We start from the raw sequence: 21942 nt of genomic DNA, 5'->3' as shown, positions 1-21942 counted from the left end.
GGGGCGGTGGAGTCCACACCGCCAGGTCCCTGCCTCACTCAGGATGATTCCAGCGCCAAAACTCCGTTCCTCTGGCCTCTGCCGCCAGCCTGAGGAGTGCAGGGGAGAGTGGGGCCCAGGTGTCCCACACCAAGACAGGTGTGTGAGTGGACATGGGACACAGGTGTGGTAGTGGAGGACACGGGACAGGTGTGAGCAAGTGAACACATCACACAGATGTGCGAGCAGACACAAGACATGGGACACAGGGGCGCAAGTGAACACGGGACTGGTGTAAGCCAGCGGGCATGAGACACGGGTGTGAGCGAGTGGATACAGGACACGTGTGAGTGGGCACGGACAGTACAGGTGTGAGCGAGTGGACATGAGATACAGGTGTGGGAGTGGACACAGGTGTGTGGGAGTGGACACAGAACAGGTGTGAACATGGACACGGACACGGGTGTGTGTGAGTGGACACAGGATATGAGTGTGTGAGTGGACAGGACCAAGGAAGGGGCACAACCCCGCGGCAAAGGGTGATGCTGGAGGTGAGGAGCCTGCTCCTGTGGGAAAGTGGCCTCCGAACAGGTGCCTGCTTCCCAGGAAGACAAGGAGGTGGTGGGGAAGGCCTCCTCACCCAGCCCCTGGAGGGACCTCCAGAACATCAGGGAGTGGACAGTGAGGATAGAGGGGTGCCTCCAGCTTTGGACCCAGTCAGGGTCTTTTCTGGAAGACACCATGGGCCCCGTGTAGGCCCCCACACCCAGCCAGAAACCCAGGGCCAGCCCCATGCCCCTCCTTAACCACACCGTGGGCCTGAGCATGACGAGATGCTGGTGAACAGGGGAGGGCTCTTGGAAGGGAAAGGAGGCCCCTCTGCTGGCCCAGGTCAGAGGAGAGGCCTGGCCCAAGGGCCTCAGACCCAGAGAGGCACTGCCATGCAGACCTGCGCCTCCCCAGCCTCCCTCCCCAAGTCACTGTGTGAGCATCAGGGAGTCAGGTGCAGGTGAACCTAGAAGGAGGGTCAGGTGCAGGTGAACCTAGTAGCCCACACACGGGCAGTAGGGTCAGGGACGCAGCCAGACAGTGGGCACTCAGGGCCAGTCCACATGGCCTCCAGCTGGCCCAGGAGCAGACTTTCCACATGGTATCAGACCTGGGAGAAGACACAGACTTCAGGAGAGGAAGGCACAGGAACTCACTGGCAGCCACAGCTGGGGTCAGGGATGTGCTGGTGTCCTGGATGCAGACAGGTTGATAGGGCCAAGGGTGGCCACATAAGGAAGGGTCACCCACACTCACACCCACACTCCCACCTGGCCCCCCAGACCCCAACAGACCAACGAGCCCCCACAGAACAGGGCCAGGATAGCGGGGGAGGCTTCTGGGCATGTTCCTTGTCTGAGCAGAGCACTCCTGGCCCAGACCTCACTCTGTGGGTTGGCTGTGGGACCAGCAGAAGCCTCTGGTGAGATAAGGTGAAGGAGCCCAGCGTGGTCACCCAGGGTCAGGTTTATGCTCAAGGAAGCTGGTCTGGCAGGAAGTGGTGGTGGGCTGTTCCCTCCCTCGAAGAAGGCACCTGTGCAAACAGGCCTGTGGCCCACTCACCCCTGGACCTGCTCTGGGAGATGCCCACAGGGACATGCCAGCTGCATCTCAAGGGCAGGGGCCGGGGTCAGAACAGGAGGCCCCTTTCTTTCTAGTGGATGCAACACGGCACAGCAGGGCAGGACAAGGCTGTCCCACCTGCTGTTACCAACGCCCCCAGGTTGTGTTTCTCTTCGGAACCCTCCAGATGCAATGCCGATCTGGGTACGCAGGGAGGTGTGGGGTGACAGGAAGCTCACCAGGAACCAGGGACTGGGGCCCAGACTGTCCTGTCAGAAGGCACCAAGGTGGATGTGGTGTGGCCGGTCCTGCTTCACTAGCCTTGCTCCTAGTGGGAGGCCGTGCACCCTGCCAACCCGCTATCCCCCACCCTCACCCTGCCTCGGATCCACACCACCTTCCTGCTGGGAGGTGTGGGGTGACAGGAAGCTCTTGCCCCACACCATGGCCCTGGCGCGGTCCTGGTGTGAGATATCCTGCATTTGAAACAGCTGTGTGACTTCAGGAGAGTTACTTGACCTTTCTGTCTCAGCGTCATCTGCAAAAGACTAAACAGGAACTCCGTGGCTCGGGCGAACTCACTCCTGTGAAGTGCATAGGAAGCGGCACGAGTGGGCGGGGAGGTGCTGCCCTGTTATTCACAGAACACTTTGTCCAGGCAACACACTACAAATCCACAACCTCGCTCCCTGCAGGTGCACTGAGACCACCCACGCCCTCCCGGACACCAACGCCCACCATCAGATTCGCTGTGCAAAGTCCCAGAGCCGCCGGCGCACGCTCACACCCCGGCGAGCAGCCCCCAGCTCCCTCCCTCCGAGAGGAGCCCGGTCCGCGACCAGCCCAGCCCATCCCAGTCCCGCGCGGAGTCCTGGATTCCAGCCGCTCGCAGTGACTCGGTACTCGGGATAGCGCCGGGGGCCGCAGCCCTGTCCCGCTGCCGCCGCCGGATGCCCCGAGTCGGCCGTCACGCACCCCCCGCGGGAGCCCGCGCCGCCCGCCGCGCCGGGGCCGTTTAAATGGGCCAAGTTGTGGCGGCGGCGTCGGCGGCGGAGTCTCCCAAGTCCCCGCCGGGCGGGCGCGCGCCAGTGGACGCGGGTGCACGACTGACGCGGCCCGGGCGGCGGGGCGGGGGCTTGGGACCCCCGGGAGGGGCGGGGACTCCGCGACTCCTCGCTGCCGGGCTCGGCCTGGCGGGTGGGTCGGCGAGCCGGGCGTGGGACTGCCCCGGGCGCGGGCGCTGGTGGCCGGGGCGCGGGACTCCAGACGCCCCGCGGAGCCCCAAGGCCCTGGAACTGCGGCGCTCGGCGAGTCGATCCAGGATAGATAGCAGCTCCATGTCTCCGGCCGCTGAGGCCCCGCCGGCCGGCTGGGCAGTCCGGGGAGGCCTGGCGGGCGGCGCGTAGGCGGCGGCTGCGAGCGCCGGGGCGCAGTAGCGGACGGGGTGGGCGCGCGGCCAGGCGCCTCCCCGGCCCCCGCGACCCAACTCCAGCCCGGGCCGGAATAAGTTGCTGCCGCCGGCGGAGAGCGGGGCTGCGGAGCCACCGGGGCGCCATGCCGGCGGTCAAGAAGGAGTTCCCGGGCCGCGAGGACCTGGCCCTGGCTCTGGCCACGTTCCACCCGACCCTGGCCGCGCTGCCGCTGCCGCCGCTGCCGGGCTACCTGGCGCCACTGCCCGCGGCGGCCGCCCTCCCCCCGGCCGCCTCGCTGCCCGCCTCGGCCGCCGGTTACGAGGCTCTGCTGGCCCCGCCGCTCCGCCCCCCGCGCGCCTACCTCAGCCTGCACGAGGCCGCCCCGCACCTCCACCTGCCCAGGGACCCGCTGGCCCTCGAGCGCTTCTCGGCCACCGCGGCCGCGGCCCCGGATTTCCAGCCGCTGTTGGACAACGGCGAGCCGTGCATCGAGGTGGAGTGCGGCGCCAACCGCGCGCTGCTCTACGTGCGCAAACTCTGCCAGGGCAGCAAGGGCCCGTCCATCCGCCACCGCGGCGAGTGGCTCACGCCCAACGAGTTCCAGTTCGTCAGCGGCCGCGAGACGGCCAAGGACTGGAAGCGCAGCATCCGCCACAAAGGTGCCGCCGCCCCTCCCTTCGCTGCCGGGACCCGCGGGCCCCGACCCCACCCCCTACCCGACTCGGACACCCGGGAGCCTCCGGCTCGGCCGAGGGGGCGCTGCAGCTCCAGGGCTGCGCGGGGACACCCCCGCCGCGCGCGGAGGCCTCGGTGAACACGGACAGATCGCCCCCCGCTGCACCTCCCCCCAGCTGGGCCACAGCGCTTGGGGCTCGCGGGCCGCTCTCTCCGCTCGGAAGGTCTCTGCGAGGCTCCTGGGCCTTAAGGCCCGAAGGAAGTTTACGGGAACTCGAGAGAGCGGGCAGGAGGCGGGTTGGGAGGGCGCGGAGCCCCGGGTTCGGGGGAGACTGGAGGGGCGCACGTGCGGCCGGGTGCCAGCGCGCGGCGGGGGAGGCTGCGGGGCGGCGCGGGGGCGCGCGCGGAGCCCGAGCGGCGGCGCCAGGTCACGCAACCTGTTTTGGCGCCTGCGGGCGCCTGGGCCCAAGGGTGCGACGCGGGGGCGCCTGAGCCGGGACACAGGGGGTGCGGTGAGCGCCAGGCGCCGCGGGGAGTTAAAAAGTTCGGGACCTGAGCCGTGCGTGGCTCCGCGGTGGCCGCCTCTTCCTGCCGCGCAGGCCGAGGGTCCCGACGGCGCCGCTCACCGCTCCGGGACTCCGCCTTTCTGGGCCCGGCCTGCGGTTCCCTCGGGGCCGGGGAGAGGGTGGAGCGCGGGAGGAGGGGCGCCGGGTGGGGACGCCCAGGCCCTTCGTCGGGGGAGGGCGCTGCACCCGGGCTGGAGTTGCAGAGCCCAGCAGATCCCTGCGGCGTTCGCGAGGGTGGGGCGGGAAGCGGGCTGGGAAGTCGGGCCGAGGTGGGTGTGGGGTTCGGGGTGTATTTCGTCCACGAGCCGGGAAGAGGGTACTAGCCCTGCCGCTGACTGCGCCCAGAAGCGTGCCGCTCCCTCACAGGGTCTACCTCGGCTCTGCTCGCAGGGAAAAGTCTGAAGACGCTTATGTCCAAGGGGATCCTGCAGGTGCATCCTCCGATCTGCGACTGCCCGGGCTGCCGAATATCCTCCCCGGTGGTGAGATTCGGGGCTCGGTTGGGGCTGGGAGTTACTCTCTCCTGCGGAGCTTGTCCCTGCGGTTTTCAGGGTTTTCAGTATCGAGAGTCCTAACCTCACCCCTGCGGGTGTGCTGGAGGGAGCCTCCGAAGGGCAGGGGGAAGCGGCTTTACCTCGTGCTCTCCCAGCCCTTCTACCTGGACGGGGGAGGAGTCCTCGGGCACCCGAGCGCCCTCCCCGGTGGAGACAGGGGGGCCGCGCTTGTCTTATAGCCTCCCCTTGGGTGCCTTTTAGTTGCTTATCCTCGAGTTCTGGGTCAGGGTCTTCTCCCTGGAAGGAGTAATTCAACGTGGGCCTGGCACTGTGCCCTGTCACCGCTTGGGGGTCACCGTGTTCTCTGGCCCAGCTGCTGAGGTGTGATTCTGGGACGACAGCATTTTGGGGAGCTACAGGCTTGGGTGTGAGTGACTTGTGTCTCTGGGTGCTGAAGGCCAGAGGGTGCAAGGGCCTGGACGTCGAAGTGTGTCCTAGGGACGCAGAGGCTAGCCAGGGGCAGAGTCTGCAGTGTGGGCCTTTGGTGTCCAGGGAACTGGAGTCGGAGGCTGGTTCAAGGCCCCAATCCAGGGTAGACAGCTATGGACACCCTCACTGAGGGAGCAGGCAGGAGAGACGGGGATGCTGGGAGCTGCCTTTTGCTCAGGGAGGCACCTGCACCCCCCACCCAGTCTCCAGCCCCCTAGTTGGGCAGCGAGGGTTAGAGGATTGATCTGAAAAGGAAGAATGCCTGTTAGGAAGGACTAGTTTGGAGCCAATTAGGGCCATGGCTGCTGGGGGTGAGGGCTGCAATTCCTGACACACTCAGGAACCCCTTCTTCCAGGAAGGGGTAGGAGAGGCAGAGGTGCAAAATGGGCCTGAGGGTCCCGGGCGTACCTCCGCTTGCCTGCTTTGGGCCTGAGGTAGGCTGGGGGAGGGGATGCCCAGGGGCCTGTGAGCCATGAGTGCCGTAGCCAGGGGGCTGGGCGGCTGCAGACACACCTGTGAAGACAGCTGGTCCCTCAGACATACAGCATGTTGGGCAGGGGAAGGGGACACAGCTGCACCTCACCCATGTGCCCACCTGACACACAATCCGACATGGACCTGCACGCACAGGCAGGCAGCTCACAGAGTTCCCAGGCAGGTGTGCAGACAGCCGGCAGCAAGAGGCCCAGTTCCCTCCTTTCAAACAGCTGGTGCTGGAGAGGGCTCCTCTGGGCAGCCCGCTGCCTAGCCTTGGGTCTCTGTTTGGATTTGAGCGGCCCCCTTGAGGGCTCCCCCAGGAGTGGGGAGCACACAGCCTGAGCCCAGCGTCAGTCTCTTCCGACATTGCTTCCGTGAGCATCTCCTCCCCACCCCGCGGCCACAGCCAGGAGATGCCCCCCAACCTGGGGCTCCCAGGTCCCTGCCCTGCTTGAGGGATGGCTCAGATCCAGGCCTGCCTCTGCCAGTCCCTCCCAGGCCTGTCCCACACCCTTCCCCTAGGAAGCAACTCCAGGGGCCCCTTCTTTCCAGCCCCCATGTTTCTTACTCAGAGGCTGCCTCCCCCAAGCCCCATGCCAGATCCGCAGGTATGTGCACCTCATGGTCACAGATACTCCGGGGCAGAATATGAGGGTGTATGTGCCTTGGGGACCCTGCACAGGGGCCCTGCAGGCCAAGCACCTCCCAAGAGGAGGTGCTGTCAGGGGCCGAGTTTTCAGATCTGTGTGCTGTGGCCGAGGTCTCAAGTGTGGAGGAGGTGTGTTCTGTCCTTGGGCAGGGTGGGTGGCAGGGAAGCTGTCCTGGTCCTCAGCACCCCCATCAGCCACCCCAGACCTGCCCTCCAGGTGCCTTGGGGCGTGGCTGGGGTGCCGGTGTGTCCCCACACCCGACTCTGTGCATCACGGGGCTGAGGCTGGCATACAGCCTGGGCTCCATTCCCAGCCAGCCCTGGCCTCCTTCCAAAGGGCAGTCTTCTGGTCCTTGCTTCCCTCTCTTCCCCATCCCACAGACAAGAAGCAGAGAGAAAAGCATTGTGTCTTCTTCTCAAAAGAAGGGAGGTGGGAGGCTGGGTGTGGTGGCTCACGCCTGTAATCCCAGCACTTTGGGAGGCCGAGGCGGGCGGATCACAAGGTCAGGAGATCAAGACCATCCTGACTAACACGGTGAAACCCATCTCTACTAAAAATACAAAAAATTAGCCGGGCGTGGTGGCGGGCGCCTGTAGTCCCAGCTACTTGGGAGGCTGAGGCAGGAGAATGGTGTGAACCCGGGAGGCAGAGCTTGCAGTGAGCCCAGATTGTGCCACCACACTCCAGCCTGGGTGACAGAGTGACACTCCATCTCAAAAAAATAAAGAAGAAGAGAGGTGGGAGAGGAGAGGCTGTCAGAGCCTCTGAGCCCTGGTGCTTGGGCTGCAGAAGGGCAGAGCTAAGCGGGACTTCCCAGCACAGCACACTCCGGACAGGCTGTGGCTGTTGAAGGGACCCCCGAGCTCCAGCTGACACGGGGAGGCCTGGGCACAGACAGGCATCGTACCTTCCGCCTTGGCCGCACTCTGTGGTCATTGCTGTTGGGGGCAGCCCAGGGTCAGGGCAGGGTCTTAGCCTCCGACCCCAGGCCCCACCCCTTGCCCAGCAGTGCTGCGTTTTCCCACTGAGCTGTCCTGGAGAGAACAGAGGGGACCCAGCGCAGGCCCAGTGGCCGGTGAGGGGAGACGTGGCTCTGGGACGGGGGCCTCCGCCTGGGTGGGGGGATGCTCCAGCTTCCAGACCCTTGGGGAGGGGGCACTGCCCAAACTGAGCTGGTGCTGAGGCTGTGCATTTGAAGGTGATGGTGGTTCTAGGTCTGAGGGGGACACCCTCCTAACAGCCTCATCCCCAAGCTCCGGGCTGTGTTTTGGCAATGGGAGGGAGAAAGTCTGAGGAGACCCTGGTGACTGAACGGAGGAGGGAGTTAGTTAGACGCTCTCAAGGGCTCTGCCACCTCCCGGAGCCAGCGGCCTGTTAGTACATTTAAAAAAGCCTCCCAGCCACTGGAAAATAATCAGTAACTTTCCTTTTTCCCTGGGGGTGGCAGGACCTAGAAACACTGGAGGAGTCCGGAAGTGCCTGGGGCTGGGCCGGTGCTGGTGTGCTGTGCGGGGTGCTGCGGGCATGTCCACCGCGTGTGTGCGTCAGCTCGGGGCTCGGCTGTGCTCTGCAGGGACCACAGCGGGCGTGTCTGTGCTCCCACCCGAGGCACCCACAGCTCCACACACTCGTTCCGTGGGTGCAAGGGAGATGGGAGAAAGAAGCCCTGTGAGAAATGCAGGGCAGGGTTTGCGGAACAGAGGACCTGGGCTGGTGAGGGCTCCTCATCTGGTGACCTGTGAGCCCCGGGCCTGCAATCTGCGAGGGTTCAGCCAGTTGCCTTGCACCAGGCTGCAGCTGCCCCTGAGCCGGGCTGTGCGTGGCGCTGATGAAATAGAAAAGGGCATTCGCTTGTCAACGTTGGCATCGGTGGCAGGGTGTGTTGGGGCAGAAGGGTCACAAAATATGGGTGGGATTGGCAGGCAGATACACGGAGGTAACCTGCGCATTTGAGTGCACGTCCACTAGCACCAGCCCCAGGCCACAAGCAGATCCCAGGAGACACGCAGGGGCCCTAAGAAGGGAGCTGGGAATCAGAGGCCACACAAGCCCGGGACAGAGGCCTGTCGCACATGGGGTGGCCCCGACTCAGGCCCTGGAGTTGGCCAGGACCCTCTAGCATCCTCAAGGGCTGGGCCAACCAGGCTGGCGTGGGGTGGGGCAGGGGAGGGCTGAGCCAGTGGGCGTCGTCTGTAGGGGGATGCCCAACTGCGGCCCCGTCTCTCGGCTCTCCTCTGGGTCTCTGGCCAGCTGTGGCTCCTGCTGGCCCCAGGCCCATCCCAGAGGCAGGTAGAGGGAGGATGGCTGCTCTGAGGGCACTTCTGCCATGCTTGGGGCTGGGCCTGGGGTGCGAGGCCAGGGCAGACCCCCGGGAGATGGAACGGCCCGGTGCAGCCTCACCTTCCTCTCCTCCTGCCCCACCAGAACCGGGGGCGGCTGGCAGACAAGAGGACAGTCGCCCTGCCTGCCGCCCGGAACCTGAAGAAGGAGCGAACTCCCAGCTTCTCTGCCAGCGATGGTGACAGCGACGGGAGTGGCCCCACCTGTGGGCGGCAGCCAGGCTTGAAGCAGGAGGATGGTCCGCACATCCGTATCATGAAGAGAAGGTACTTGGACCAGGGCCGGACAGGAAGGCGCAAGGCTCAGATGGGGCTGGAGCTTCAGGCCTTCAGCTGCTCACATGAGAGTGTCCACACCGGCCTCCCACACCTTCCCTCAGATGCTGGTCTTTTTGGGGTCCTGTGTGGGTCACAGGCAGGAGCTGTTTCCTCATCTGCCCCGTCTGGCGTCCCCTCCCACCTCTGCTCTGCGGTGCTCACTGGCAGAGGCGGGTTGGCAGCAGTTGGGACCCAGAGGTCTGCACCTTCCTGGGTCGACGCTCCAGCTACCCTTGCTGACCGGGTCCCAGTCTGGCCAGAGAGCAGCTCTAGCAACAGGGCGCTCCATTCAGGCTCGTGACTGGCTGTGCAGAAGCAGCCTCGGCCCCCACCTGCGGTACAACACGAGGGCTCCTCAAAGCCAGAGGGAGAAGGGCCTCGGTTCTGTTCTTCCTGATGCGTGTGTCTGCTGAGGCCAGGAGCTGGCTTTGGCCCATGGGCCTGTCCTAGTGGGAGACCCCAGCATGTTGAGCCAGTAGCAGGTGGTGCTGGGCATGGCAGCCGCCCTCGTTCACTGCCCAGGGCTGTGGCCCAGCAGGGCACTGACCCGAGACAGGTCTGCGCACGCCCTGCTATCCTGAGGCTGGGGTCAGGGGCCTCCAGAGCAACATGGACCTTCTGCTTCCCTTCCTGCAGAGTCCACACCCACTGGGACGTGAACATCTCTTTCCGAGAGGCGTCCTGCAGGTAGGAGCCGTGCTGTGCGTGCATGAGAGGGGGCTGTGACTCCCCTCCCTCCCTCTCACCCCTGCCCGTGCCCTGCTGTCTGCTGTCCGCTGTCTCAGCGTGAGCTGATGCTGTGATGCTGGCTGAGTGTCTGCCAGGTTTGACATGTGCTGCAAGGTTGTCCCCCAGCCCAGGAGGCAGACAGTGTTGCACCCAGTTGGGACTGAGGGACCCCAGACCCAGTCAGATGCAGCTCTCGGCAGCAGCTCAGGTGTGAGTTCTGGGCAGCCCGGCCCTGGAGTTAGAGTGCACTTCCTCCCATGTGAGACTGGCCATTTGAGCCCAAAAATGAGGCTGTCACCTCCCCCTTCCCACCCTCCTAGAGACCCACCGGGAGGTGAGAATGCTGATGTGTGAGTGGGGCCCTGAAGGGTGTGTAGGAGCTCACTAAGGCGAGGGGATGTCTGCAGAGTGGAGGAACAGGGAAGGGCGTGTAGGAGGGACAAGGAGTGAACCTGGCAGCTCTGGTTCAGTTGGATGCTGAAGAGGCATGGATGCTGGGCCTGTGGGCACCGTCCTCCAGGCGGGAGCCACCGAAAGTTCTTGAGCAGGGCAGTGACCAGGTGTATGTTTGGAGAAGGTCCCTCTGGAGGCCCTCCTGGCAGACAGGGGATTGGATTCAGGCTGTGGAAGCAGGACGGTAGGGGGTGTGATTCCAGGATGTGGAAAGAAGATAAAAATGAAGAGCCCCGGGGAAGAGGTCAAGGGAGTTGGGGGATCCGAGTTCCTGGCTCCAGGGGGAAGCGGGTGGTAAGTCTGTGAACAGAGCCCAGCTGTGGATTCTGTCAATGGGGTCAGGTCTCACCCTGTGGCTTCCAGGGCAGCAAGGCAGGAAGGAGGCGTCTGCCACAAGGCCAGCTTCCTGGGGCCACAGCCGTGAAGGCCCAGGGGACCTGCGTGTCTTGGCTCCACGCCAGATGTGTTATTATTTATGTCTCTGAGAATGTCTGGATCTCAGAGCCGAATTACAATAAAAACATCTTTAAACTTATTTCCACCTCATTTTGGGGTTGCCAGCTCAACTGATCATTTTTACGAACTGTCATGAACACTGATGACATTTTATGAGCCTTTTACTTGGGACACTACAGAATACATTTGTCAGCGAGGCCTGTAGGGAAACCCAGCCGCGGTCCCCCCGACCCCGCTCCAGTAACGGCTCCTCCTGCCTGCAGCCCCTCCTCCGTCCGCCTGGCCTCGGGAATGCAGCGTCCCTCGGCAGCACTGACGGCAGACGGCCTGGGGTGCCCTAGGAAGAGGCCAGGTCTTCCATCCTGCACGGGCCCTAGAAGGGGCTAGGATGAGTTTCTGAATCTCCCAAGGGCGAGATTTCGGTCAGAGGGGAGGGCGTGCTGGGGTCCCCGAAGGAGAAGGCCCAGCACACGCCTGAGTGGACTGAAGTCTCCGCCTGTTGACCTGACCCTGGTGTCCGGTCAGAGTAGGTGGTGGTGCCTGAACCCACACGGGCTCCCAGGCCATGTCTGTGTTTCTTTCGGCCTGTCCCTGGGTCCTTCTGCCTCTGCAGGCTCCCACAGAACACACTGCCGGGCCACCTCCATCTGTGTGTTCATTTGCTCCCGTCCAGTGGTCTCCACCCATCTGTCCGTCTGTCCTTCCATCCCCTTCGCCCTGTCTGGCTGGCTCTGCAGTGACCCCCTGCCTTTTGGAGCCAGCGGAGCCCCAGGCCGTCCTCCTCTGCCTCAGGGACCCGGGGTGGCAGATGCTCCTGGAGCCATTGTTTGCAGGCGGGGGCTTGGCCCCTGTCTCCTGGGCCCCTGAGCTGGTGGGAAAATGGGCAAGGGCTAGACTGTGTGGTCATCACTGAGGGGTGGTGGCGGGAGGCCCCTGCGTGGGCAGCTGGGGTCACACCTGCCAGGCTCTGGCCTCCCCCTCCCCCTCTCCTTCCTGCACCTCCTGCCCCAGCCCTGACTGCTTCTCCCAGCTTCCCCACCTCCTGACCTGCAGCCCGGCCCCACCACAGAGACCCTCAGGGGCTTCGTCCCTTGTGCGAAGCAGGGTGCAGAGGGCATTGTGTGGTTCGAGGACCATGCTGATGTGCCCGGGCCGGGTTCCTGCTTCTCCACTCTGGGACGTCCAGGGCATGTTTCTTTACATAAAACTGGCATAACTGGCTCACTGAGTGGCCAAGTGACCAGAACAGGTTTTCAGGGGCCGGGCCAGGCCAGGCTGTGTCGGAACCTCAGGAGCAAACTCCAAGGCAGAGACCGGGGGCGGGGAGGGCAGGTGGCACCCAGCTCCCCACCAGGTGCCACTGCCCAGCCACAGCCCCTCCACCCAGCTGTTAGGCCCTCCCTCACTTTCCTTCTGGGCGCCAGGCTCGGGGCTCACGGCCAGCCCCCAACCTCTGGAGTCTCTGGGAAGCTAGTTCTCCTCCTGCAGGCGTCCCGGGGACACCAGAGGGGGGACCCCTGGGGAGAACTCCATGGCAGCTGTGGCTACTGCCAGGCCAGCCCTCAGCCCCCACCCCATGCTGAGGCCAGCAGTCCTCTCCTGACACCCCCGCGTCGATTAGGATCATGGAAGGGATGAGGCTCGCTGCCGATTAATCCCATAAAGTACTTACTCCCACCCAGCTGCCCTCCTATATGCCTGGGGGGGGCTTCCTTTCCCACTGGGAGCTGGTGGGGGTGGGGGAGAGCCGTCATCTAGGCCTCCTGGAAGGTTTAGAGCCCAGCCTGGGAGTCTTTGGTGCTGAAACGGATCTGCTTAGGGGCAGCCCTGGATTAGCCCAGCTCCAGCCAGCCCAGGTCAGGGGAGCCGGGAGCTATTTAACGAGGTTTAGGGTAGGCTCCCAGGTCACTGCGCAGGACTGCTCTGTTACAGGTGGGCAGGGGAGGCTGCTCTGTTACAGGTGGGCAGGGGGGGCTGCTGCGTTACAGGTGGGCAGGGGAGGCGGCTCCGTTACAGGTGGGCAGGGGAGGCGGCTGCGTTACAGGTGGGCAGGGGGGGCTGCTCCGTTACAGGTGGGCAGGGGAGGCGGCTGCGTTACAGGTGGGCAGGGGGGCTGCTGCGTTACAGGTGGGCAGGGGAGGCCGCTGCGTTACAGGTGGGCAGGGGCTGTGCTGCAGGAGGGCTGCTCAGGGAGTGGCGCCTGGACCCTGAGCCCCTTCTCTGCTGACCTGGGGAGAGGCTCACGGAACCGGGAAGGGGTGGAGGGCCGTGCTCCACACAGTTCCTCTCATTGCTCTCTGGGACTCTGTGGATGTGGGATTCGGCTGAATTAGCAAGAAGAGGAGAAATGAGGGAAGAAAAGAGTTAAATGCATGTTGATTCCAAGCCCCCGCCTGCCGGGGGGGACAGCGGGAGGTTGGAGCACACAGCCCTGGTGCCTGGTGCGAGCTGCACGTGTCTGCCGGTGCCGTGTGTGCGTGGGGCGCGTCTCATCAGCTGCAGGACTGTGGTCTGGGCCTGTTTCCTCGTGTGCAGAAATCGGGGGTCAGGGGATGGTTCACATGTGGCATATTCTCTCCTGGGGCCTGTCCTGCAGGACTGCCCCTAAGCAGATCGGCCTCTTCCCGGGTGGGGTTCCTCTGCCCGGTGGGCCCCTCGACCCCCTTTGAGGCAGGGAGTGAGATAACTGTGCGATTCCCTGTGGAGGGCGTGAAGGCAGAGCCGGCTGGCTGCTCCACACAGACCCTCCCTGGAGCAGCCATGGGGTCCCAGGTCCCAGTGCCAGGTTCTGTGTCGCTTTGACTCGGGTGCTGCGTGGGTGTGCACACAGTGGCATCACGGGCCACATGCCGAGGCGTGGGCACAGCAACGTGGCACTCAGAGGTCATCCCCACGCTCACACACAGAGCTAGGCACTCCCTGTGCCCAGGCTGGGCTCCAGCCTCGCAGCTGCCCACGGGGTCAGCCTTTTCCCGGTCTCGTTCTGCAGCCAGGACGGCAACCTTCCCACCCTCATATCCAGCGTCCACCGCAGCCGCCACCTCGTTATGCCCGAGCATCAGAGCCGCTGTGAATTCCAGAGAGGCAGCCTGGAGATTGGCCTGCGACCCGCCGGTGAGGAGGAGCACAGGGGGCCTGAGGGCAGGGTCGGGGCTGTGGGGCCAGAGGACGGTGGCGTCTCCACTCAGCACCAGCAGCCTTGGCAGGCAGCCAGAGAGGCAGGAGGAGCGGCCTGTCCCCCAGGGGCTGCATGTGATGGTAATTGTGTTAATCCCAGCCAGCGGGGCAGACAGGAGGCAGAGGCGGTGGCTCCGCTGTGGCTGCCGCTGGGGTGGGCTTGGAGTAGCCGGGGCCCTGCCACCCCCTTTTCACAGGGCAGACGTAGGCGTGGCCTCAGAGGTTCAGAAATGCACACCCTGGAGGAAGGCACGCACTCCCACAGCGCACGCCTGACTGGTCCCGCCTCCTAGGGCTCCTGGACGGAAGGGGTCCCCGGTCGGTCCCGCCTTCTAGGGCTCCGGGAAGGATGGGGTTCCGGGAGGGAAGGAATCTGGCGCCTGAGGGAGGTGCTGCTGCCTGGTCACAGTTGTTGGGGGACGGGGGGCCCTGGCACAGGACCTCAGAGGGAGAGGGCAGTTGGGGGACCAGGCCCCCCTCAGAGGGCACTGCTGTAGAGAGGGGCACAGCAGAGCCTCAGCCCCAGGGCAGGCCGTGAAAGGAGGGGGGGGGGGCGCCCCTGAGGCCCTGTGGACCCTGGGCAGGGGTGTTCCCAGCAGGGCCTGCATCTCTTGGGAAGGAGGGGTGGGGGAGGCCCACCCCCATCTGTGTCCCCCATCCATGGCCCCCATCCGAGGCCTCGTGCACCTAGGAAGGCCCTTGTGGGGCTGGGTGGGGGCAGCTTCTGATGCTGCGTTGGAGACAGCTGAGAGGCGGTTGATAAAATCTAATTGCCCCATCGATCCAGCAGAGCGGAGGGAGCCCCACAATGATTGAGATATTCTGAGCCAGCAGGCCCTCCCCTGTGCCTTCACACAGGGAGACCTCCTCAGGTACACGCGTGTGCGTGTGCCGGCATGTGTGTGTCTGGGGTCCTGTGGGGTGCACGTGATGGGGGTTGCCCGGCAGCTCTCACCCATGGAGTCAGGATGTGTTCGTGCACTTCCGGGCTCACAGGCTCTACAGGGCCTCGCGTGTCCTGTGACCCGTGTCCAGGTCTCCCATACGCACTCCGTGTCAGGGTCTGGCCCGCTCCCCGGAGCTTCCTCTTGGAGGAGGCATTCACCCTGGGGGGCATTCACCTCTTCTCCCTTCCTGTGACCCCAGGAACCACACATCCATCCTGTTCCCAGCCCGGGCCCTCCCGCTAAGCTGCACCTCCCTGGGCCCTGGGCTGTGAGGGACTCAGAGCAGGTCCTGCATCTGCCTCTGTGAGACCGCCGGGGTCCATGAGTGAGGAGTGAGCATGGCCTCGTCGGCCTTCCTGCGGTCTCGTTGCAGGCCCCCTTCCACCTGCCCCCACCACCCAGTCACCTCCCCCAGGCTAGGAGGAGGCCTTAGCCCCCACAGAACGGAGAGGGTAGTTTCCACTGTGTACAATGGAAAACTGATTGCCAGGAGGTGAGAGGCCTTGCTAACCCTGAGGGCATGTGCATGGTGGGCCAGGCGGCAGGTGTGGAGAAGAGCCAGGTACCCCCAGCCTTGGCCCACCCCCTCCCAGCCCACCGAGCTCTGGCACGGGAGGCTGTGGGGGAGACGATGGCTTCTCAGGGGCCTGAGCAGTGGTGCCTGGATCCGTGTGTGGCCAGGTGCCCCCCGCCGCCCGCCGGGCCCAGCCACCCGATCTGTCACCGAGGTGGGGACCCTGGACCAGACCGTGGGACTGACCCTCTCTCTGGGGCCGGGCCTGACAGCAGCCGGGCCAGGATCAATAAGTTATTAGCACCACTCTGTCAGCTGTAATGTGGGATTGATCGGTGTGGCCGCCGCACTTCCCCAGCCTGATAAAAATGACAGATTAAGGGAATAAGAAAAAGGAATTAGGCCTGGAGCTGACGGCAGGGCTTGTGGGGGGACGGGCTTGGGAGCCCCACTGCCTAGGCCTCATGGAGGTCTTGGGTCACAGGGGCGTGGCCCCTCACTCCACCCAGCTAGAGCCCTCATGAGGATGAGGAGGGGCCAGAGTCGGAGGCACTGGCTGGCCTGGGAGAGCCCCAGGGCGTGGAGTCAGGGGCTTCGGAGGAGCTTGGGGTGGGTCGGAGATGGGTACATGGATGGTGTGGTCTGGAATGGGTGTGGTCGGCAGGACCCAAGGGAGGACCTCAGGAGAGTGAGCTGGGCCTGGCCTGGGCCTCCCCTCTGCCACCTGCTGGGCTGTGTTTGGGGCTGGGGCTGGGCTGGCCTCGTGGCTGAGGAGGTGGGTGAGGCTACTGGGAGGTGCACCCCAGAAGCCCAGAGCCTGGCTGGGCTGGTGGACAAGGGCATGACAGCCACGCCAGGGTGCTAGCTCAGGCAGGACTGGGCCAGAGAGGAGGACTTGGGCCTTCTGGGGGCAGGGATGGGTATGACCAAGTAGGAGGCCTGGGAGTGGAGGCGCCTCAAGGCGGCCTGGGGGGCCCACAGCCCAGTGACTCACAGAGCAGGAAGAGGTCAGGTGTGAGGTCCTTCCCAGCTTGTCTCACCCCACGCTGGCATGTGACCCTGCACAGCCCGCCCTCACTCCTGTCCAGGAGGGGAAGATGGTGCCTGGTCAAACCAAAAGCTTTTTATTCTCCTCTAGGGGGATGAGAGGGGGACTCGTTAACTTGCACAAGAGGCTAGATGGCGGGTGGGGCAGCTGGGTGCCTACCGTGGATCTCTTCTGCACACACGCACCAGCACCAGGGCCAGTGTCAGAGCTCCCCTGTGCCCCTGTCCCGCCACAGCCAGGCGTGATGTCCTCTGCGCTGAAGGCTGGGGCTGCCAGGGCTGGGCAAGGCCTGTACTCACCAGGACCAAGGGCCCCCTGAGAGATGGTGGGTGTGGTCCAGGCTGAGCTGGAGCAGGGGCTGGGTCCCCCTTCCATTCCTTGAGATGCAGGTGGGCACTCACTACCCTCCTGCAGGTGACCTGTTGGGCAAGAGGCTGGGCCGCTCCCCCCATATCAGCAGCGACTGCTCTTCAGAGAAGAGGGCACGAAGCGAATCCCCTCAAGGTAAGAGCGTGGCTGGGACGAGAGACAGGTCACCAGGGGAGGGGGCAGTCCCTGAGGGTCCCCTGGACCTCGAGTAGGCACTCTAGAGGGTCGTGGTCCTCGGCAGTGCCTGGAGAAACCTCTCTCCCCGGGTCCTCCCCAGCAGAGGTGCTGCTGCTGCCGCCGGAGCTGGGGCCCAGCATGGCCCCGGAGGACCACTACCGCCGGCTTGTGTCAGCACTGAGCGAGGCCAGCACCTTTGAGGACCCTCAGCGCCTCTACCACCTGGGCCTCCCCAGCCACGGTGAGGACCCACCCTGGCATGATCCCCCTCATCACCTCCCCAGCCACGGTGAGGACCCACCCTGGCATGATGCCCCTCATCACCTCCCCAGCCACGGTGAGGACCCACCCTGGCATGATCCCCCCTCATCACCTCCCCAGCCACATGTACTCGGCCATTCCTGTTGCTGAGGCCCTGCTGACACCAAGGCCAGGCTGGATGCAGGTCCCTGGAGGACCCCCCTCTGCCACACGTCCTGCCCCATGCCCCCTGGGGCGGGCCACACCTCCATGTCCCCTAGGTCCCCAGGGTCATGACTAGCTCACATTTTATAGAGAGAGAAATGGAGTCTGGGGTGGACCCAGGTGAGGGTGGGCAGTGGGCATTTCAGCAGCACCCCCCGAGGAGAGCAAGCTCCTGGACCCTGTGGTCTGAGTCGTCTCTGCAGCCAGTGGACGCCGACCTGCCAGACGCCTGCCCCAGGAGCCTGGGGAGGGGCAGTGAGCAGAAAGGCCGGGCTGGGTGCAGCGGGCACTTGGCCACCAGGACTCCCCAGGTGCTGAAGAGACCCCAACTGGAGGGGCTGCCCCTTCCCCTGGGTCGGCCCTGACCCTGTCCACCCCACCTCAGGACGTTCTCCAGGGTCACTCCGGGATGCACTCGGACCCCCTGCCCGCTGCACTTAGCCTCCCAGGCCCCAGCCGCCCGCCTGGCAGGGGAGCTTGGCTTTTCGCGCTAGAGGTGGGTGGGGGCGCCGGGAAAGGAGGCAGGATTCCTCACACCAGGCACCGTCCCCCAGGGCAGCTCAGGCACCAAGAGCCTGAATAATTCACCAAATGTTAATAATTTAAAAATCCTCCTTTTTAATTGCTTTCCCGGCTCTGCCTGGGGCCGCTCTGCTGGCCGCGCGGGGGAGGGGGCGCCGGCCGCCGGGGAGCGCGCCGTCAATCAGGCCGCGCCGCCGCCCCCGCCCCCGCCCCCGCCCCGCCGCGGAGCCGGCTGTAAATAACCCCGGCCGCTAGCGCGGGGGCGCTGGGCCCCGCTGGGATCGATGCGGGCGGCCGCGCCGGCTGGGCTCTGCGGGCTGGCACCCGGCCCGGGGCGGGACCCACCTCCGCTTTCGGGTAATTAATTTATAAACAGAGGCGGCGGTGGAGCTGGCGGAGCCTCTGCATAGTGGGGGCTGCGGGGACTCGGGAGGCCCGGGCCTGGGCGGGAGGGAGAGGCCGAGAGACCTGGGACGCGGCGCCTTAGACGCGGGCGCTGCGTGCGCATTGGGGCGAGTGTGGCCACGCGAGACAGTGACCCTGCGCCGCCGGGACTGGGCGACCCCTGTGCTAGTGTGGCGTGCGTGCACGGGCGCTGCCTTGCCTTTATGACAAGCTTCGGCCAGCCGTGTCTACTATGGGGACCTCAGATTTTCTTGCCTCCCACCGAAGAGGGGGTCCCCTGGGCGGTCAGCCCCTGGCTGGCTCTCCTGGACTCTCTCGCTGCCCCGCAGGCTCTGTGGCCTCGGGACCTCTGCACAGCCCCCTCCCCGCAAGGCTCAGCCGCCTCTCAGGCCAGAAGCCTCCAGGCACCCGGCTCCCCTTCGGGGAAGAGCTTTTCCCGACACTTCCCCGCCCAGCATCTTGTCTGCCGTCTCGGCCCTGTGGCCGCCCATCCTCCTGCCCCGTGCCCGAGACCAGCCCAGGGGCCGAGTGGTGTGGTCAGTTCCCCACCTCAGTGTTCTACGCCAGGACGCGGGCTGGGGAGGATGAGGGCGCATAGCCGGGGGGGTCACTGCTGTTGTCCCCCACCCAGATCTCCTGAGGGTCCGGCAGGAGGTGGCAGCTGCAGCTCTGAGGGGCCCCAGTGGCCTGGAAGCCCACCTGCCCTCCTCCACGGCAGGTCAGCGTCGGAAGCAGGGCCTGGCTCAGCACCGGGAGGGCGCCGCCCCAGCTGCCGCCCCGTCCTTCTCGGAGAGGTACTAGGGTGGCTGCCGTTCTCTGCTTGTTTCTGGGGTGCCGCCCGCACCCCCACGCTCTCAGCCACCAGCACGCGCCCCGAGAGTGCCAAGCACTGCGTTCAGGTCTAGGTTCGGGTCTGGGCAGAGCGTTTCGGGGGTGACACCGATCTGGGCTGCAGTGTTGAGGGCGCCACTGGGGTGCGTGAGGGAGGCTGAGGCCCATCAGGGGGTTCCCTGGAGGAGAAGCCAGAGAACGGGAGAGCTCCAAGTCGAACCCCGGGGTCAGTCGGGAGGGGTCGGCCAGAGGACTCAGAGCTGGAGGCGGAGGGGGGTCCTGGCTGGCGCTCAAATTCAGACGCCGGCGCCGGATCTGTTCCCGGCACAGACAAGGCCTCCGGCACAGACCCGGGTTTCTCGGGTCCAGGAGACAAGGCGGGGCGGGGGCAGGGGCGGGGGGCCTGGAGAAGGGAGGGGCCGCCTGAGGACCGAGTCCCCGCCCGGCCGCTGAGCCCGGCGTCTGCAGCTGCCTCCACCGCCGCCCGGATTGCGGCTAATGACGCCCCCGCTTCCCCCGCCGCTCGGGTCCGCAGGGGAGGGGAGCAGGCGGGGCCGGCGCCCCGCGCAGTAATTACCGCTGCAGCCGTCGCCGCCCGCCGGGTCAGCGCCTCCGCGCCGCCGCCGAGATTAATTGGCGCCGCCGGCGGGGGCGGGGATGGCGCGCGACCTGGGGCCGTAACGAGCTGCGCATCGACCGCCCGCGGGGCCGGCAATTAGCGGAGGCGGCGGGGGAGGGGCGCCGGGGCCTTTACGGGAATGGGAGCGGGGGCGACGCCGCTCATTGCGCTGCCGTCCACAGGGAGCTGCCGCAGCCGCCCCCCTTGCTGTCGCCGCAGAATGCCCCTCACATCGCCCTGGGCCCCCATCTCAGGCCCCCCTTCCTGGGGGTGCCCTCGGCTCTGTGCCAGACCCCAGGTGAGGAGGCGGGTGCGCATCCCCTGGGATCCCGCGTGGAGGCCCGCGGACCCGTCCCTGCCCCTGTCGGAGCCGAGACGGACGGGGTAGGGGACTGCAAAGGACCGCCTCGGACCCCCCGACCCCGCGTTGTCCCCCTCCCCACCAGGCTACGGCTTCCTGCCCCCCGCCCAGGCGGAGATGTTCGCCCGGCAGCAGGAGCTCCTGCGGAAGCAGAACCTGGCCCGGTAGGTGCGGGGAGGCGGGCGGGGCCGCGCGGCCCGGGAGGCGGCTGACCCGCGTCTGCCCCCGGCCCAGGCTGGAGCTGCCCGCCGACCTCCTGCGGCAGAAGGAGCTGGAGGGCGCGCGCCCACAGCTGCTGGCGCCCGAGAACGCCCTGCGCCCCAACGACGGCGCCGAGGAGCTGCAGCGGCGCGGGGCCCTGCTGGTGCTGAACCACGGCGCGGCGCCACTGCTGGCCCTGCCCCCCCAGGGGCCCCCAGGCTCCGGACCCCCCACCCCGTCCCGGGACTCTGCCCGGCGAGCCCCCCGGAAAGGGGGTCCCGGCCCTGCCTCAGCGCGGCCCAGCGAGTCCAAGGAGATGACGGGGGCTAGGCTCTGGGCACAAGATGGCTCGGAAGACGAGCCCCCCAAAGACTCGGACGGAGAGGACCCCGAGACGGCAGCTGCTGGGTGCAGGGGGCCCACTCCGGGCCAAGCTCCAGCTGGAGGGGCCGGCGCCGAGGGGAAGGGGCTTTTCCCAGGGTCCACACTGCCCCCTCCGCTGCCCCTGGGCTTCCCTTATGCCGTCAGCCCCTACTTCCACACAGGTGGGCACCCCCACACTCTAGATCCTTCCAGAGGGCACAGGACTGGCAGGCCGCCTGTGGAAGGGTCTTGGGGGGAGGAGGGGCCGTGGGGAGGAAAATTCCCCTTAGGCACCCATCCCCCACCTGAGCAATTGGGGCACACGACGGTCAGGAGACGGGCGGGTATGGGAAAGCCAGCCATAGCCCTAGTAACACGCCCCACAACTCAGGCGCGGTAGGGGGACTCTCCGTGGATGGGGAGGAGGCCCCAGCCCCTGAGGACGTCACCAAGTGGACCGTGGATGACGTCTGCAGCTTCGTGGGGGGCCTGTCTGGCTGTGGAGAGTACACTCGGGTAAGGGGGTCCCCAGTTCCTGGGGCGGGGCTGGAGCTGGTTGGCAGTCACTACCTCTCTGGAAAGGATGGTGGGGTAGGGCCATTCCCCAACGCTCTCCCCCTCCCTGAAAGCAGTGCGCAGCAGGGACTGGACTGTGCACCCCACCTTTTTTTTTTTTTTTTTGCCAGGTGTTTTCTGCCTGACACTTGACTCAAACCCGACAGATCACTGTTTTAAAAAAATTTCCGTGAGCTGCACAAACAGCTCCTCTTGGCTCTGCTGGGCTGGAAGATGGAGCAGCACCTGGGTCCTGACCCTCCCTCCCTCCCCCTTCCAGGTCTTCAGGGAGCAGGGGATCGACGGGGAGACCCTGCCACTGCTGACGGAGGAGCACCTGCTGAGCACCATGGGGCTGAAGCTGGGGCCGGCCCTCAAGATCCGGGCCCAGGTGAGCCGCTGGGGAGTGAGGTCAGGGTCTCCAGACCACAGCTGGGCAGAAAGCTCTGGGTGGGCGTGCGCCAGCCCCCACCAGGCCATCTCTCTGCAGGTGGCCAGGCGCCTGGGCCGAGTTTTCTACGTGGCCAGCTTCCCCGTGGCTCTGCCACTGCAGCCACCAACCCTGCGGGCCCCGGAGAGAGAACTCGGCACAGGAGAGCAGCCCTTGTCCCCCACAACGGCCACGTCCCCCTATGGAGGGGGCCACGCCCTTGCCGGTCGAACTTCACCCAAGCAGGAGAATGGGACCTTGGCTCTACTTCCAGGGGCCCCCGACCCTTCCCAGCCTCTGTGTTGAGGT

The 21942-nt window shown here is 65.7% G+C and overlaps 1 protein-coding gene and 1 long non-coding RNA gene across 7 annotated transcripts; one reads left to right on the top strand and one right to left on the bottom strand.

The window, feature by feature from the left end:
* Positions 1 to 207: 207 nt before the first annotated feature.
* On the bottom strand, positions 208 to 2698 carry LOC129532437 (uncharacterized). Its single transcript, XR_010132750.1, has 3 exons — positions 1967 to 2698; positions 1729 to 1859; positions 208 to 1221 (listed from the first exon to the last, which is right to left on the bottom strand). It is a non-coding gene; the product is annotated as an uncharacterized lncRNA (long non-coding RNA).
* A 174-nt stretch (positions 2699 to 2872) lies between these two features.
* SAMD11 (sterile alpha motif domain containing 11) lies at positions 2873 to 21939 on the top strand. 6 transcript variants are annotated; one of them, XM_019009481.3, is made up of 14 exons: positions 2873 to 3661; positions 4634 to 4725; positions 8779 to 8960; positions 9648 to 9698; positions 13639 to 13763; positions 16750 to 16839; positions 16985 to 17122; positions 18905 to 19067; positions 19906 to 20021; positions 20170 to 20248; positions 20319 to 20830; positions 21040 to 21164; positions 21484 to 21594; positions 21694 to 21939. In XM_019009481.3, the coding sequence occupies exons 1-14, from the start codon at positions 3145 to 3147 to the stop codon at positions 21937 to 21939; spliced, it is 2547 nt and encodes an 848-aa protein (XP_018865026.2). In that variant the 5' UTR covers positions 2873 to 3144. The 6 variants fall into 6 exon arrangements, with proteins under 6 accessions (XP_018865026.2, XP_018865022.2, XP_055237593.1 ...); XM_019009477.3 differs by having other exon boundaries at positions 16982 to 17122; XM_055381618.2 differs by having other exon boundaries at positions 16982 to 17170.
* Positions 21940 to 21942: the final 3 nt, after the last annotated feature.

Source organism: Gorilla gorilla, chromosome 1 (genome assembly GCF_029281585.2).
Source record: "Gorilla gorilla gorilla isolate KB3781 chromosome 1, NHGRI_mGorGor1-v2.1_pri, whole genome shotgun sequence".
Taxonomy (NCBI): domain Eukaryota; kingdom Metazoa; phylum Chordata; class Mammalia; order Primates; family Hominidae; genus Gorilla; species Gorilla gorilla.
This window is presented reverse-complemented; position numbering and strand designations above follow the sequence as displayed.

Coding starts and splice junctions, on each gene's coding strand:
- SAMD11 (XM_055381599.2), top strand. CDS start 3,145: ATGCCGGCGGTCAAGAAGGAGTTCCCGGGCCGCGAGGACCTGGCCCTG. Junction 17,171..18,904: donor TCATCACCTCCCCAGCCACG/GTGAGGACCCAC, acceptor TCCCCCACCCAG/ATCTCCTGAGGGTCCGGCAG. Junction 19,068..19,905: donor GCCCCGTCCTTCTCGGAGAG/GTACTAGGGTGG, acceptor TGCCGTCCACAG/GGAGCTGCCGCAGCCGCCCC.